The sequence below is a fragment of the Vulpes lagopus genome, chromosome 13, assembly GCF_018345385.1.
Source record: "Vulpes lagopus strain Blue_001 chromosome 13, ASM1834538v1, whole genome shotgun sequence".
Taxonomy (NCBI): domain Eukaryota; kingdom Metazoa; phylum Chordata; class Mammalia; order Carnivora; family Canidae; genus Vulpes; species Vulpes lagopus.
In genome coordinates, this window is record NC_054836.1 from 34,220,515 (window position 1) to 34,238,968 (window position 18,454).

At 33.9% G+C, this 18,454-nt stretch overlaps 1 protein-coding gene across 10 annotated transcripts in view; it reads left to right on the forward strand.

The window, feature by feature from the left end:
- Positions 1-16,242, forward strand: part of ITGB8 (integrin subunit beta 8) — a 79,492-nt gene extending 63,250 nt beyond the window's left edge. For 9 of the 10 annotated variants that reach the window (XM_041727403.1, XM_041727405.1, XM_041727400.1 and 6 more), the window contains 7 exons: positions 311-445; positions 2,985-3,390; positions 5,756-5,981; positions 7,469-7,575; positions 10,559-10,722; positions 10,817-10,926; positions 11,006-16,242. In XM_041727403.1, the coding sequence (XP_041583337.1) occupies positions 311-445; positions 2,985-3,390; positions 5,756-5,981; positions 7,469-7,575; positions 10,559-10,722; positions 10,817-10,926; positions 11,006-11,063 (1,206 nt within the window). In that variant the 3' untranslated portion in view covers positions 11,064-16,242. Of the gene's footprint in view, positions 1-310; positions 446-2,984; positions 3,391-5,755; positions 5,982-7,468; positions 7,576-10,558; positions 10,723-10,816 lie in introns of all 10 variants that reach the window. The other variant, XM_041727402.1, reaches the window with a different exon arrangement.
- The last annotated feature ends 2,212 nt before the right edge of the window (positions 16,243-18,454 follow it).

The following is an 18,454-nucleotide window of genomic DNA, read 5'->3' on the forward strand; positions in this document are numbered from 1 at the left end:
TTGGATTTAAAATGACTATTTTTGTAACACAACCTGAGCGAGAAATATCTTTAAGTCATCAAAATGCAGTCATGGAATTATGCGAAAAAATAGAACAATTTAAATGAAGATGGTATAATCATTCAGTATTTCTTATGTATCTCAAATATAATTGGATCATTATGTGGAAATACTATATTTATCCTTTTATAGAGATAGACTCTTTGATTTAGTTAAAAATTAAATCTAGAATGACTTAATAAGCTTGACTGTTTAGTTGCTTACATCTGAAACTTTTGTAATATACAATTAAAAAATGATGTCTCTGCAGAAACTCATTTCAGAAGTGAAAGTTCAGGTGGAAAACCAGGTAAAAGGAGTTTATTTTAATATTACTGCCATCTGTCCAGATGGGACCCGAAAACCAGGCACAGACGGATGTGGAAATGTGACAAGCAATGACGAAGTACGTGGGTGTACATTCTTCCCATTTAAAATAAACTAAGTTGTCTGGCATGTTTTCTCACAGAAAAATCAAACCATTCTGGAAAACCTTACTTACTACTGACTCCAACGATCTTATTTGCACCCTTCAAAGTGATTTTTATTGTCTTTTTCCAAAATTCCTACTTGTTTTAACTCCACTATTTTCTCAAACTCTCAAGTTAAATAAACACATATTATATTAAATACTTATTTAATAATAACTTTAAATTTAGGGGTGACAGCCACTATATGTCAGTAAAGTACATCTCTTCAAATAAGTAGTGTCTGCACTTAGGATGATAATACCTTTTTGGTTTCAAATCTGAAAATTATCAGAATAAATTTGAAATTGAAGGTAATAAGGCACAGAAAAGAATGGGAGTGATGGAACAATTGATAAAGGCTAAGAACTCCAAAATCTTTCACTGTGTTATTGTCTCAATACACTCATAATAATCTAGGAAGAGGTGAAAGAATTTATTAAGAACAATAAAAAAAGAAGTGTCATTTAACTAGAAAGGGATAAAATGTGGAAAACAAAGGGCCCAGATTATTGCAGTGTTAGGATAGGACCAGGGGAGATAGGGATTCTCACAAGTATTGGCATAAAAGAAAGTAAGCACACAGAAGAATTCTTATTAGATGCAGTGATTTTCAGTGAGCCATTTATGTCTTGAGGCATCAATTGCCTCACTTTTAAGTGAAAAGTTCAGACAGAAGATTTCTAATCCCTCTTCTTTTCATCTTTAAAGTTCTGTGCCGTATTTTTCCATCTTGGGAAGTTTAGAACCTGCAGGTATATAGTTGCTCCAACAAGCTATTTGAAATCAACTATTGCTAGTATCTAATTCGGCAGGTCTCTACATAATCATGGATTTTGCTCCAAAGATATTATATACCAGTTTATAAAATATTTATATTTGATTTTTCATTAAGTATAGATAAACTTTGTACTAGCAAAAGTTTCTGAGAAAGGGTTAGCCTCTTAGTAGTTCTTTTTTTCAAAATCAGTTTTGGCAGAATGGTTTTCCTTACTTCTTACTTTTTTTTCCCTTTTCCTTTGTCTATAATTCCTTTTCCCCCCTCACTTTCAACTAAGTAGTATAAACAGTTTGACTTTCAGAAAGAGTCATATGACCTCTTAATTATATAAACCCCAAGTTTTGCTCTATTAATTTTGGCAATGACCACATTATCCTACACATCTGTTAATCCTTAACATTCTTAAGGACAAAAAGCATTTCAAGCATAATACCAACTGCATTAATTTTACTATTATGAAATGGATTCTAATTTCTGATGCATATATGTAATATATAAGCCTAATTTAGATCTTTCAGATCTTGTGTGTGTGTGCATGTGTGTGCACGTGCATGTGTGTATTTGTGCTAGCCCTGTTGGTCAGAGTGGAGACACATACATATGTATATCCATCCCAACAAAAAAGGCTACCACAAATTATTTCTAAGTTTTAATGAATCTCATTCTAACATGGAAAAAAACATACAATCATATTTGCAAAAGTACCTGAAGATCGTAAGGTAGGCTAACAAATACAAAGATACAGAGACACATTAAACCAATCATGTCCTACAAAAAGGAAAAAATAGAGAAAAAGGAAAAAGTTGGCAGGATCTGTCATTTCACAAGGGAAATAAACTCCTGCCAACCCAGATCTTTAGTTGTGGGCTCACATCTCCACTGAGAAATATGTATTGAGAGAGTTCTAAGTCTTTTTTCCTTAAGTAACATCAGAGAAAGCCTCGTGGTTTCCTTCATTGACACCATGTATAAACTAAAATTGAACCCTAAAACTTCACTTGGGCCTCCAGAAAATAGGAACAAAAATAAAAATTGTTCATCTAAGGGGCGCCTCTGTGGCTCAGTTGGTTAAGCATCTGTCTTCGGCTCAGGTCACAATCCCGGGGCCTGCTTCAGGCTCACTGCTCAGTGGGGAATCTGCTTCTCCCTCCCCCTGCTCTGCTCATGTGCAGCCCCCCTTCCCTCTCAAATAGATAAATAAAATCTTTTTTTAAAAAAATTGTTCATCTGAACATCTTATCTCATGGTTTTAAACCAGTACAGCAGTAGTCCTTTAGTTTATTTGATCTATCTCTTGTGCCAAATATTCAGTAACTCTACATTTTAAGGACTTAATTTTTTAAATAGTCATTCCCTCTCAAGTTTGCTAAGAAATCAGCAGAGGACATCAATTAATCATTGGAAGTAGAGTAGACATTTCAAATAGGCTTGAACCCATGTTCATTTAATGGTACAATATAGACAAGCAGCAGTCATTGCTTCCTTTAACTCTCTAGTTCATTAATTAAGAAATAAATGAAATTAAAAAGGGATGTTACATCTACCTATGAAAGAGTGCATGTATAATTTACAGGTATTATAAATTTCTATAAAATGGTATGTTATTGATTTAAACTATCATTAACAGATATAAATAATGTGACAATAAAAATAATCAGGACATATAAATATATTTTCTTTCCCTCCTTTTCATTTAGGTTCTTTTCAATGTAACAGTTACAATGAGAAAATGTGATGTCACAGGAGGAAAGAGCTATGCAATAATCAAACCTATTGGTTTCAATGAAACCACTAAAATTCACATACACAGAAACTGCAGCTGTCAGTGTGATGATGGGAGAGGATCTAAACGAAAGTGTGTAGATGAAATTTTTCTAGATGCCAAGTGTTTCCAGTGTAATGAGAATAAATGTCATTTTGATGAGGCTCAATTTCCTTCTGAGACTTGCAAATCACACAAGGATCAACCTGTTTGCAGTGGACGAGGAGTTTGTGTTTGTGGAAAATGTTTATGTCACAAAGTTAAGTTTGGAAAAGTGTATGGAAAATACTGTGAAAAGGATGATTTCTCTTGTCCATATCACCATGGAAATCTGTGTGCTGGTAAGTATAAATATATACATGTAATTTTTACTAGTTACTATTAAGCTAGCACATATGTTGAAGTGTCTTTAAATCAAATTTTTATAATTACCAACCCTGAATCTGCATTTAATATTCAGAATTTCAAACTATGAAATTAGGGCATGGCAACAGATTTATCACACATGATTCTGCTATTTATATTTTAAATTATTTTGCACAGAAAATACTTCAAAATGAAAACTAAAACTTAAGTGTTATTCTCAAGTATGCCTTGATCTTGTAAAGATATATACCCAGAAAAAGAAATTACTGATGATATCTGGCAGGTTTTCTATAATCAGAGTATTCTTCTAGAAAGATCTGATTCATTCTCCTAAGTGGTCACTCCCTCCAGCTTGCTCAGAGGATAGTGAGCCATGAAAACATAGTTTCCATTCATTGGAAAATTCTTAATGCATTATATAGATGGGATTATAAATTTGTAATAATTTAAACCTTTCCAATTTATTTTTGGAACAATGCCAGCAACAGAATTATCAAAGGATAGCATTCTCCAAGAAAATGCTGGTTTCATAAGTAATCTAGAAGATTAGTACCAGAGGCCACATGCAGACTACATTTAAAAATGAAATAATTTAAAACAAAAATATCAAAAGTATTTTTTGGCTAATTTAGTTGCTGCCACCTAGAGGTTAGAAAATCTGTGCAACATTTTAAATTTAATAGAAAATATTGTTTTTTAATGACTTAATTTTTCTGTGACAGTGTGCTAAATCCACTTATTGTCAAAGCACCCTTTTAATGTTTGCATTTTGGTAAGAAAATATTAAATTATTGATTAACTGAAATATTTCCTGTCATAACCATATGGAAAGAAACAAACCTATACAAAATTTCTATACAAATTTTCTTGTGTAAACTAGAAATTTGCCCTGTATCACATGCAATGGAGAATTGCCTTTTTATTATATACACAGAATATTTTATATGCCAAATATTTATTCTGCTGTACCTAGCATCATTGGTAGAATGGATTACAGGTGGAATTCTCATATCCCACAACTGTTAATCTGTCAAAGAAGCTTGAAATACATTGAGAAGCCCAGTCTCTATTTATAGTTAAATATCGAAAACCAATGTACTAGCCCTTATATTGACTATACTACTGGCCCACAGGCAGTTGAAAATCTGCTTTGAATTATTTGTGTATAAATTATAAATGCAAACTGTAGGCTGACAAACATTTTCTTCACTAGTCTCCTTTGAGAATAAAAACACATGTTCACAGGTCAGCTGGCTAGGATTAGTCGTGCAGCCTACATATAGGGAACAGGGTCTGGCAGGCATTTATTTGGCCTGGACCTCATTAGTTTTACATTAGCAGTTGAGTTGGTCCAACAGTAGATTCTGTGAAATAGTTACCATGTGATGTGCTTCTCAATATAAGGAAGGGAACGAGGGAGAGATGAGGCCAGGAAGCAAAAGAAGGAAGGAAGGAAAAGTCTGGCCAAATAAGCTTGAGAAATACCATGTAATCCTGTAATATATATTCCCTTTAGAAGATTTCTAATTCACATGAGCATATTAAATTTTGGACGCTTCCTGCAGTCTAAAATCCATTTAAGTACATGTAACCAGGGTTTCTCCTCAACTCATTTGTCTGCACGCATGACCCCAACCCCAACACACGTGTATGTTTGCATGCACCCACACACACGTGCACACACACGCATACACAATCCACCTTGCTTTCTCTCATTTACAACCTAATAACAGCTCACAGCATATTTTAGGACATGCCCTTCTAACCTGCTAAATAATGTCCTAAAGATGTGAAAGGATTAGTTCAACTTCTCCAGAGATCTCATCTTCAAAATGGCACTAGCAGAACTGAAGTACTAGAAGGGTTTGTTTGCCTCACAGACCAAAATGATCCCAGGCCCTTAGCAATAATGAGAGACCAAAAGAATAAATTATGGAAGCTATTAATCAAATACTCTTGTTCTTCAGATTTTAAAACAGGCAATTAACATTATTTCAGCCTTTGTAGCTTTTTTATATTTGTGTGTTTTTCATTTAAAACTGAATATAAAACTGAACGTACAGTGACCTTCAAGTGTCCAAGCAGCCACTGCATCAAGGCAGATGTCACAACTGTCCCCACAAAAGATTAGCATCAAGAGACTATTGACAACAGAACAGCTTTGAAAATAGACCCTCCTAAACACTAGCACTGTTCTTGTAAGACGAATAGAAAATGATGCTGTTTCCATTCACTTGACTGTTGGTGTGTTTCCATGGATATGGGAGGGGATTTTATGTTTGGAAACACTACACAAAGTCAGCAGCCCCAATAACTTAGGTCCTGGAGTGTCTGTTGCAGGGCATGGAGAGTGTGAAGCGGGCAGATGCCAGTGCTTCAGTGGCTGGGAAGGGGATCGGTGCCAGTGCCCGTCAGCATCAGCCCAGCACTGTGTCAATCAAAAGGGCCAAGTGTGTAGTGGAAGAGGTACATGTGTATGTGGCAGGTGTGAGTGCACCGATCCTGGGAGCATTGGCCGCTTCTGTGAACACTGCCCCACGTGTCACACAGCCTGCAGTGAAAACTGGTATGTTCTCCAACTCCAAATATACATAAAGCAGTCCTTCATTATAGCTATGTTCATCCTATTTTGCCTTCCTTAATCTTAGAAGTTGCTGGATCTTCTCAACCAAGTAAGTTGTTATCATCATGCTAAAAAAGAACTGAATGGAGAGTTTAGGAGTTAGAAAACTTACATTCCAACTTTTGGTCACTAGATAGCTGTAAAAGCATCAGAACTGATCTGGACATTCACTCCGTTAGCTTTTTAGAAATGGGTTTGTTGTTTTAAAGAGTAATACTCAGTATTCATTGTTATTTTTCCCCAGCTTTATTGAGATATAACTGATGTATAACCTTGTTTAATCAAGGCTTTAGGTGTACAGCATGAGGATTAAAAGCTGCCTACTCCCCAGCTTACTATCAATCAGCTCTTCGATCTGGGGTACACTGTTGAAATCTCTGTGCCTCAGTTTCTTGATATTGGAAATGACGATTATTAATAATATCTGCTATAATTCTGTGATAGAATTAAGTTAGATAATTTAGGTCAAACAAACAAACAAAACCCCCAAACTTTGCACTTGGTGCATAATAATCCTAGAATAAATGTTAGCTATTATTACTGGATTTTTCTTTTTTCAAGTTTTTGAAACTTATGAAGCAACTCTGGAATAAGTGATGGATAAGTAAAAGGTGATATGTTAAATGAAGGTGACGTTGTTTGTGCCACTGTTGTTTTTCCCAGGAACAATTAGAGCATGTTCAAAGATCACTACTCTAAACATCACTGTGCCTTCCAATTTGTTTTATTCAAATTTTTTAAGACATTCACTTTCCCAGGTTGGTAGCTCAAGTAAAAAAATTTAAATTATACATAGTAATTTATGTAACTCTCTTGGAAATGCACTACTTAAACATAATGTTGGAGTTACTTCTAGTGAAACCAATTGAAATTTGAACTTTGTGTTCATGGCTAAACCTTTCTAATAGTATAACATTTATTCTCTAAAATATTTTTGCAAGTTTTATCTGTGATGAAAGTATCTTATGTTGGGATGACTGGGTGGCTCAGCAGTTGAGTGTCTGCCTTTGGCTCAGGGTGTGATCCCAGGGTCCTGGGATCGAGTCCCACATCGGCTTCCTGCAAGGAGCCTACTTCTCCCTCTGCATGTGTCTCTACCTCTCTCTTTTTCTGTGTCTCTCATGAATAAATAAATAAAATCTTTAAAACAAAAAAAGTATCTGTGCATTTCCTGGATATTTTCTTCTCAATACAGAAAATTCATTATTTTTATTTTATACATTATTAAAATATTTATAGTGGTTATATTTTGCTATGGTATTAAATTCAATGAGTATTATAAATAAATGTCATGGCTTTCTTTCCCAGTTTTACAAGACTCCTGTCCTAAAGCAGGACTGCTCTATTTTGATATTTTATTTCTTGCAGAAAATACTATGGACTACAACCATTACAAAGTTTAAATGTTTCATTTCTGTTCCTCCTTACAGGAATTGTGTGCAATGCCTTCACCCTCACAACCTGTCTCAAGCTATACTTGATCGTTGCAAAACCTCATGTGCTCTTATGGAACAGCATTATATGGAGCAAACATCAGGTAAACCAAAGCTTAATAAAGCACTGAAGAGTATCTGTAGAGAATCACATTCCCCCAAAGAGCCTATAATCAGTCATCCTAAAGAAAGGACTAACTGCTTCAGTGTTCTCAGTCTTCCAGAGATGGTACTCTATAAAAAGCCGCTGAGTATATTTGCCATGTTTTGGCTGAATTGTTACTTCTTCCATCTCAGTTATCCAGCTAAATTCTCGTGCTGTGCCCCCCTGTGGAAGTACACCAAGAAGATTTTCTACAGAGGCCTCAGTGAGCCAAGAATGGAAATTTCCTATGTTGAATCCATTTCACCCTTATGGATAAACTATGGAACCTAATTATCTTTCATAACCCAAACTTGCTTCCAGTTACAAAGTTCCTCATATAAAACCAAAATTTACTTTTATGTTTCAGGTGAAGCCAAAAATTCTAAGTAGCAATGATCTGCTTTTGAAAAATGTGTAACTTAAAAAGGGCCATTCTTTTTTGGTATTTTTCATTCTGATATAAATATAATTTAGGGGTGAATGATTATAAAAGCAGCATAAATGGTAAGGGCATGAAACTTTTAATTTGAAGATGTTGGCTTAATCCATTTCCCTTGACATTAATGGATAAGAAATATCAGACCTCTTACAAAATTTCCCAGGGTCTCAGTTTCCTCATCTGTAATGGAGATAATAATACCAACCTTAAGGAATTGTAGGAGATTAAATGAACCAGTGAACATGAAAGAAAGATGTGAATTAAAAGAAAAAGCAAATGAGAAAAACATGTGAAAGCTGTGTTCAGACCATTTTAAGACAAAAATTCATTAGAAGCCAAAAGCCAGTACCCTACTTTGCTCAGGTGTTAAGGTGGTAAAGTATATATGAATTGGAAATTAAGCTTGAAATTATGTCTTCTTTGAAAACATTTCTACTGCTACTATTACTTCTAGTCTCTCCTCCGACCTGTAAAGATAATTCCAGCTCTCACACTGCACAGAAGAATAAACTTTCTCCAGTTTTGTTTCCTTCTTCCATTGCATACACACTGATCTTAGCCCATAACGAATTTGGCTTTGCAAAAAGCCCATGTGCTGCCAGCTGGGGCTGCAGCAATCACTCCAGAAAGCCAAGCGCCTTTTCTAATAAATAGAGCCCTTACTGTCAACATGTCATTTATTATGTTAAGTAAACAAACCTACTCTGACCTAAGTGTGGTTACAAAGTATTCCCTTAAAGTTCCTTAGGAAAAGCCCTTGCTTGACCTAAACTAAGATGGGAGTCATGGCAGAGGCTAAATGTTTGGCTATGCAAAATGACATTTAAAATTCATGCAGATTTGAGCCTGAAAATGTTCTCTATCCTAACCCATTAGAAATATTTGTAAAATTTATCGGAAGCTAGGGGGCTCCCCTCCCCTTCACAACTATGGTAGAAAGAGCAGGAAAGAGCATTTGTTAGCCACCTCTATTATCTATCCACTCAATCACACTTAAAGGGTGAAGTTCTGGTCTTCTGGCTAAGCTCCTCCTAGGCAAGAAGCCAGTAAGTGGGATCAAACCACGTGTCCCCTTTTAAGGATCGGCTTTAGCTGACTGACTAGTTCTAAGTCAGCCAAGAGAAATGACAGTCTGTCAGGATGAAAGGCATGCTTGCCACTCACCTGAAGGTCATTGTGGAAGACTCTAAGGGCACCACCTTTAAAAAGAGCATCCTGGATTCTGTGTGTGAGACCAAAAACAACAGGAGACTTGCACTTGCATTTGGTGTTTCTATTTCAATTAGTAGTCCTTCGGACTTCCTTTAGCCTTTCTTTCAAGGAACCTTATCACTGACCAAGGAAAACTGGGCCCTAAGTGTTCCTTCCCACTTCGAGAGGAGCCCTTGCCTCATTTCTGCATTTTGGGTTATTCAGAAGCATACTAAGCATACTTGGTCCTCCCTGGGAATTCAGACACAAATTACCCATGTAATCTTCTAAACTTTGGCAGGTCCCCTCCCAAAAGACTGTCTCAGGGAGACCTTCAGACATTTAGGTAAAGTCCCCAAAGTCTGGAGAATGGGCAGAAAACACATGCCTCTTTAAGCCAGGAGGCAATTTTGTGAATCTGGGGCAGCTGGTGAATTCTGTGGAATACTGGCATATTGTGCAATGTTCCTCTTAGATTAGGGTAATACTTCTGGCATCCACAGAGCCTGTAGAGTTTCCAACTAGAGTTTGCCAAAGGTCTAGTGCTAAAACAGAAAACCTAGTATGCTCCTCCTTTTAATGCAGCATTTCCTTTTCCAGCTAGTAATGATTTGTTCTTGAAAAAAAAAATACACAGTGGAGTTTTTAGAAGCAAAAAATGACAGATTTGGTTAAAAGACAAATAAAAACTAAATTAATAAAAATTGAGGAAAGAGATTTGCATATTGTCCCAAGAGGCTACATGTAATAATAATGGAAATTTACACTACAGTTTCAAAGGAAATATTTACTCATCTTTTAAAGTGGTACTGATTTTAGCTTCTGCAGTTGTTTACTTTATTTTCCATTACTGATGTGCAACGAATGAAGACCAAGCATAACAAGAGAAACATGTGCTAAAACATAGAGTTGTTAAATAATTTCTGAATCCTGTTTTCCACTTAGTGATCAACAATGCACACCACAAAAACTGCCCCTCTCTGCCACAGATAAAATTGTATTTGTTTAAGGAATTTGGACACATTCCAGTTAGTACAATTAAAGAATCAAGCTGCAAAGAAATAATATTTTTGAATAATTGTGGCTATTATCCAAAAGTTTTCTTTTGGAAATATTTTAGTAATAAATGTGTAATAAAGTGACAGAGTTTACTTTTTGAATCAATAGTAATGACATTCTTCTGTCTTGAAAATGTAGATTTGCAAATATCTCTGGTTCTATTAATTGAGATGGAGAACCTTGTTTGCTTGTTAGAATCCTTTGATTTACTCATTCCAGTTTTTAATCCATTTATTTATTTGCTTTATTACAGAATGTTTCTCTAGCCCAAGCTATTTAAGAATATTTTTCATCATCTTCATAGTTACATTCTTGATTGGGTTGCTTAAAGTCCTTATCATTAGACAGGTGATACTACAATGGAATAGTAATAAAATTAAGTCCTCGGCGGATTACAGGGTGTCAGCCTCAAAAAAGGTCAGTGAATTTTAAAAAAGCAATTACAATCAGTATGTCATTGTCTACTTCCAATATTTAGACTGTTAATTAATAATATTTTTTCTCCATCAAGGACAAGTTGATTCTGCAAAGCGTTTGCACAAGAGCAGTAACCTACCGACGTGAGAAACCTGAAGAAATAAAAATGGATATCAGCAAGTTAAATGCTCATGAAACTTTCAGGTGCAACTTCTAAAAAGATAAAAAGTATTTTATGGGAAACTGGATTTTTAATAATTGCTCCTAAAAATTTTAATTTTAGAAGTCACAGGAGGAGACAAACTGTTCTAGATCATGCTGGTTGCTGGTTGTCCACTTGAATGAAGACTGACAAGCATCCTTATCATCATGTGACTCACTTTGCTGCTGAATTTTTCAGAGAAAAATGTGTCTTACTACTGTTTGAGACTAGTGTCATTGTAGCACTTTACTGTAATATATAACTTATTTAGATCAGCATAGAATGTAGATCATCTGAAGAGCACTGATTACACTTTACAGGTACCTGCCATTCCTACGCTTCCCAGAGACAATGCTGTGTCACTACAAGGGTACAGTAATCCCCACACCACACATGTGGATGAAAAAATAAAAGGCAGTTATACTGCTGTTGCCAAACACTTCAACAACTGGCAGTGAATAGATAAAAACATCTAGATGAATAAATGGTTAGTGTTTCACTTATTCAAGAGGTTAGTAGATAAAACCTTAATTTTAAGGGATATTGCTTCTGAAACTGTGTAGTGTTATGCATGTGTTTATGTTTTCTGCTTCTTACAGATACTAATTCCAACATTCTCTCTTAGCCTTTATATTTTTTTCTTTCTTACAGGATAAGTTTATATATGTCACAGATGACTGGATTAAATAAGTGCTAAGTTACTACTGCCATAAAACCCTAGTAATACAATGTCACTTTATTAGAATACTGATTTTAAAAGCTGAATGTTTAATAAGGGACACTGTAAAGTAACATCAAAACCTGAACAGCTTCATTGTGCGCAGATGTGGAGTCTTACTGATCTTACCTGAAAAACTGGATGCTTCACCATTTCACTTGTCTAATCATCAGGTTGAAGATCACAAGGTGTTTCGAAACTCTGCCTCAAGCAAAGTGCCACATTTTTTAGTGAGTTCTCTCAGATATATACTCCAAGTAGATACTAGCATTTTTCAAATTAAAAGCTATATTAAGCGATACTATTTTCACTCTTCAGTGCAGCCTAAGAAATGCTTTCCCTGAATCACCTCAACCATACTCACCAGAATTTTAAACATATACAATTGGAGGAGGATAGACATATCTTAGAAATAAGCTAATTCAGCCTTTTAGTTAGTCAGGGAACCAAGGCTCAGAAAATTTAAATGGTATCTTAAAAAACACCCAAATGATTAAGTGGCAGCATTTGAAGAGAACTTCTATCTTTTTATTGCCAGGCTAGTGTTCATTGTACAACATTGTACAATATCATGCTACCTCTTGAATCTTTAAAATCTTTGATTGGAAGTATTTTTAAATGTGATTCATTGAAGTCTTGAGTATATGGGCATGAGAAAGTTTCAAAATAAAGCAAAAAAAGAGTAACTCAAACTGAATTCCATGACTGGCTTCCAGTCTTACCTGATAGCTTCTAAGAGAATGCAGCATGGCCTAACTACAGGGAAATCTGTTCACACCACAAGCCTGTGAGTTGTGAAGTGCTCAGCCTGAGAGCTTGAATCAGAGGCCATGAGCGTCTATCTTCCACAATGGAAACTTCTTCACAATTACCATATCCCTACAGACATATTCAGTCTGATTTTATTGGCTAGAAGTCCAATAGTCCTTTGTGTAGTACAGAGCTTTGCCTATGAAAACAAAGGAATTTGTTTAAAATGTTTTATAATTAACTTCCCAAATTTGCTGTCTTCCAGCACTTGAAGAAATGCCAGATATTTGCATTTTAACCCCACCCCATATTTTACCCCAAAGAGGATTTAAAAGCATAAAATAAGTTGTTCTGGAGCAAACAAGCACAGCAGCTCCAATAATTGTCCCCTATAGCCAAGCAATTATGATGCTTAGTTGAACTAATGAGATTGGGGACACTGACATAATTCAGTACTGTGACTCACTTGTGTAAGATAACTTTGAACACCAGGGATAATGTAAAAATCATATTTTGTGGGCTGCCTGTCACACACAGTACCCATTTTAAAAAGAAAATTATGGATACCTAATAGCTCTCCAAAAGGAAAAAGTGGAAATCATCCATTCATTAAAATACTGACAATTTAAAAAATGAACATTATAATATTCGTAAACTAATCTCCATGTGGAATGAATTATCCAAAGGAGCATAATAAAATGAAACCCTTAAAAATCAAGGGTTTATATTTTTATACTTTCACTAGTTTGCACTAATATAATGGACCAAGGCTGTTCTAGGAAAAGACAAACTTCCTGATAAGCAGTTCAATGCTTACTGATGATTGTAGTTATGCTTGTGATATCTTGTGCTTTCTTTTTTTACTTAAAGACCTAATTCTTAAAGAGTCTAGAGCTTATATTTTACTTGAATAATGGATATTTTCCTGTAAAATGGCTTATAAGAAGAGAATTAATATTTGACTAGTAAGAATTAACAGGTAAGGGAAAACAGGGTATTCTTATTCTTAGATTAAATAATTTATGTAAATAGAGCCTATTTTCAACTAATATGACCATAGGAGCCTCCTGAGATTCATGATATTAAATAAGTAATGAAATTTTAAATAGTTAACAAAGAACTTGAACAACACTTTTGGTACGATAGCATTTTTGTGCCGTAAAGTATGTAATGATTTAGAAATGTGCCATATATACACTACAATATAAATGTATGCATTTTATTTCTCTGGGGACATCTTTACACCACAGCGTATGTGGATTTATAAACATTTCATATCTTTTTATTAAACATTAATATGTATGAAGTCATAGACATTCTCTGCAAGCCTCAAAAACTTACTAAAAATCTGATTATGTACTGAATGTTCAATATAGCTTTGGTTTATAAGGATAAAAAAAAAAATCTAAGGTTAACAGAATAGATTTCTTTGGAGGCAAATTTTTCAACCCGAAATTATAATTAGTGGATGCATCAAGTACAACACTTTATAATAGGTAACATAAAATTTTTAAATATATATTTAATCCCATTAAAGATATTCTTATGTATGACAACAGGCATCCATGAGACACTGAAATATGATTATGATGAACTATGAAAATATTTCTCCATAGAATTATATTCCTCTGGTACATGGTATAGTAAATTGTACTTAATGACTTGTCCTTCTTTTCCTTACTCCTAGTTTTCATACTCACTTTTCCTAAGAGATTGCCCTAAAACTCTAAGCCCAATAAGGCTAATTGTGAAAAATAACTCAATATAATGGTTTAATGAAGTTCTTCATTTCCAAACATCTCTTAATGATTTCAAAATTCATCATGCAACTGAACCAAGACACACCCATTAAAAACTAAGAATTTATAATTTTCACAACCATTTGAGCTTCTTTCAGATCTAAAGGATTTAAGATCTGTATCTTAAATAAAAGTATTGAGTGAAATATAGCTACTTGGGAATTCAATCATATGCATATTGTAATCTGTTTTATATATTCAATATTTAATTTACAACTATTCTTATTTATATTGACCTTAAGAATTCCATTTAATGCAATGCAAACTGAGAGATATTTTCAGAAAAAATAGAACAAGCATTCTTTTAGATAATTTCCTTTTTCTTTTATAGTTACTCTGTCGCAAATTTATTATGGGTAACTGATTGTACATACTCATATTTCATTGATTCTAAGACATCTACTTTTCAATTTCACATCTCTAAAATTATGGTGTATCTTGCAATCATTGGCATCTTAGATGCAGTGTTTGAAGTTGTACTTGAATAAATATTACACTAATTCATCTTTAAATGTTCATGAGAATAGGGACATTCCTTTTCTTATAAATATTTGAGAACCTATTTATGATAATGTGTGAAGTCAATTTTCAGTACAACTAAATTACACACAACTCAACAAGGAGCCTGTCTGATTATGAGCTCAGATCTTGCAGACCTTTAGGTTATAAAAGCTCTTTCATCTTCCTCTGTACACTTTACGCTAGTGGCTATGATTTCAGCAAACCTAACTTAACTGACAAGAATGAGTGGGTTTCTCCCAATTTTGCAAACAAATTTTTAATCTTTTTATTCCTTTCTAAAACATACTTTCGTATGATCATCTCACTTTTAAACAGAATTAACTGGAAAAATATATGAAACCATCATAATTAGATTTTGTAGCATCTTGTATGTCTTATGTCAATGACAGAAGAAAAATATAATACAACCAATTAGTACTGTAGGAAAAAACTTTCCCTTCAAGTCCTCTCTGTTTTTTGTTCGTCTTTCTCATTTCTGCCCTTTTGTTTGATTTTTATTTTGGCTTTAATAAATTTACTTTCAATGCCATGTAATGATTGTCATAAAACTGCATATTTAACTTATTTGAGTTATATGAAACAATTGTTCAGCTATCTGGGCAGCTGTTAATGAAATACCTGAGGGTAATAACACTACTTTTTTTTTTTTATCTACCTGGCATACTTTCCTGCATAAAATCTATCATTGTAAGCTAACTCTATTAATCAGATTTCCAACTCCTGTGACCTATTTCAGTTAAAAGTATTTAATCCAATAATATTTAAAAAAAAAAAAAACTACAGTTATCAAGGATGGAAAAATGTGTGATTTTTGTAAAGAACATTTACTGACTTTACACCTTACCACAGATAAATGTGATTTTGATAAGAACTCCCCACAATGACAAAATTCATGGTACATAAATTTTATTAAGAATATTGAATATGAAATATTTTAATTCTAAATTATAAGAAAATATAAATTTGCACATAATATAGAAATTCATTTTGTGTGTATTTAACATAACCTTAAAACTATTTTACATTTACCAGCTACTTCATTAAGGGTTTTTATTAAACATTTGAAAAAATAATTTAGAAATATTTTTAAATTATCAGGAATATAACCTTCTTTGTCTCATTTAACAAGTTGAGCCTTTGTAAAAAATTAATATAGAGTGTATTTTTAAATTAAAATATTTGAATATAAAATAACTTTTATGAAAGAAATGAATTCTCAATAAACAAGTTTCTTATTATTTCTGGCTTTGAACTATACATAGTTAAACTGCCTTAAGTGACACAGAAAATTGGGGGGTAATTTCAGAAAATATACTATGAACCTGTTCATGTAATTCTGATTGACTACTAACTTCTGTTTTATGTATTTATTAAAGAGCTGACACTGTAGTTTGTTGTGAGATGTTTATTTTTCTAACAGAGCTTATAACAGTTATGACAAGGCATTTAATTAATGCATCATTCTGTTTAAAAGTAGGTATTAATTAATATGAAATTTTATGTTTTAAAATAAAAACGTAAAGATCTAAGAATGCACAGAATGCTTCTTTGTTTACCATTGTGTGTTACATGACCCTCAGAGCTGCCAGACAATACCACATTTTCATACAAGGAAATGTAATAATATCCATACATTGTCATTGGTAGAGGACATTACATAATTTCAAAAAGCTACTACTTTTTCCTAGAAAGTTGCAGAGCCAATGATGAAGATATGAGGCCATCCAAATTTCCCTCTTCCCTTTTAATAGCTGTCCAAAAGTGGAAACAGAAAGAATATCCAAATTATAGAGAACTGAAAAATTAGTTAAAAGATAATCAGGCATTTTTTACTAGCCAGAGATTTCTACCATCACTTTGATACAAATGTTAACATGTTCATAAACTTCAATTGCCCATTCTTGAGAGCCATATTTAAACAACTGAAATTTATGGAATACTCTTGTGTTGTGATTTTCCTTTTTAACTGGAGCAAGAGTAAAGCAGATGAGGGGACAAGTTAAATAAGTTAAAAAAAAAAGTTAAGTAAGACATAGTTTGAAAAGAAAACGTATGCGGAGAACATCTATAAGTAAAACAGTTGCAGTGGAAAGATCAGATGGAACCTATAAGGAGGTCTCACAAAGACCTTATTTTTGAGAATTCATCCCAGTTGGGTTTGGACTATGTTCTTTTAAGCTCAGAATCATGATTTTGTTATGAGTGCTGTTTGGCTCCATTTTTCCCTTCACCTTCAGTAATAGAACCTGAGTGTCAGTAGAGCACATAGCTAAGACTTAACTACCCAAACTCCTTTGCAGGAAATGTGATTAGAGGACTAAGTGTTGCCAGTGAAATGAGAGAAGAGGGACTTTGGATCTCACTTCCTCTTTCTTTCTTTTTATTGACTGGAACAACTGGAGTAGCTGTCCTAGCCAAGGAAGCCCTGTGCTGAAATTGTCAGAGCTTCCCCTTCAGCCATCAGCTGCTTAGCTCAAGACTGATACCTGGTAGAGAAACAATCCTTTTAGCTAAACCACTGCATTTGATGTTATAGCAGATAAACTATAACTAACAATGTATTCTTTATATAATTGTCTCACTGAATCTTCAGCAATGCTAATTATCATTTCCCTTGATTTTTCAAATAAGAAAAACAAGGCAGGTAAGTGTTAAAGGGCCCATATAAATACACACAGCCAGCAAGTTGCCAAGGCAGAATTCATACCCAGATTTGTTTTTCTCTCCATAAATGACTGATTATATGTTTTGTGAGGTTAGATTTTTACTAGTTTAACTAGTTTTGCTACTCAAATTATGTCCCCATGCCCTCCTCCTAAATATGTCACAAATTAAGTTCAAGAGTTGATGTATGTGTAAAATTACTACACAGGAAGGAGTGAATAAACCTTAAAAATGAAAAACAATTGCTAATGCACTCACGTGTTGGAGTTATACCACAGCAGGTCCACAGAGAGCATTTGGCCTGGCATTTGAAGGAAAGGTGAGTGTGAACATGTAGAAAGGTGATGTCAGGGAGAATTAAGGGAATGGTAAAGCAGACAAAAGTGGGAATTCCATGCAAGAACAATGAAATCTTGTTGAGATACATTATTGGATAATGAAAGGCAATAACCTACAGGTCCAAAGTTATAGAGAATTTGATTCCCAGGGTTAGAAGTTTTCATTTTGGCTACTAGGAAAATAGTAAGTCCTGAAGTTTTTACATAGAAGAGTGGTATTATTGGAATTATAAAATTTGGCATATGCTCACAAAATATAAATAAAAAATTTACATTAAACATTAATTTCACACCCTCTAATACTAGGCAGAGGGAAAAGCAGGCTCCCTGCAGTGAGCCTGTTGTGGGATTTGATTCCAGGACCCCAGGATTATGACCTAAGCCAAAGGCAGACATTCAACCACTGAGCCACCCAGATGCCCCAATATCAATACTTTTAAATTCTACTAAGGTTGAATCACTATGCTGTACACCTGAAACTAATGTAACATGTCAACTATACTCAATTAAAATTTTCTTTTTAAAATATTATTAAATATTTAATACTATTAAATACTTTTTATACCAAATTTTAATACTACTTATTATTAATGTAAAAAATGGAAGTATACAAAAGCAGACAAAAATTCAAAATGCAACTTTCTAATATCAATCACTTTCTTATCTAAGCATACTGTCATTTTTCTATGTACTCTACCACTTTTATTATACAAATAATGTAAACCTTCAAAAATACCTA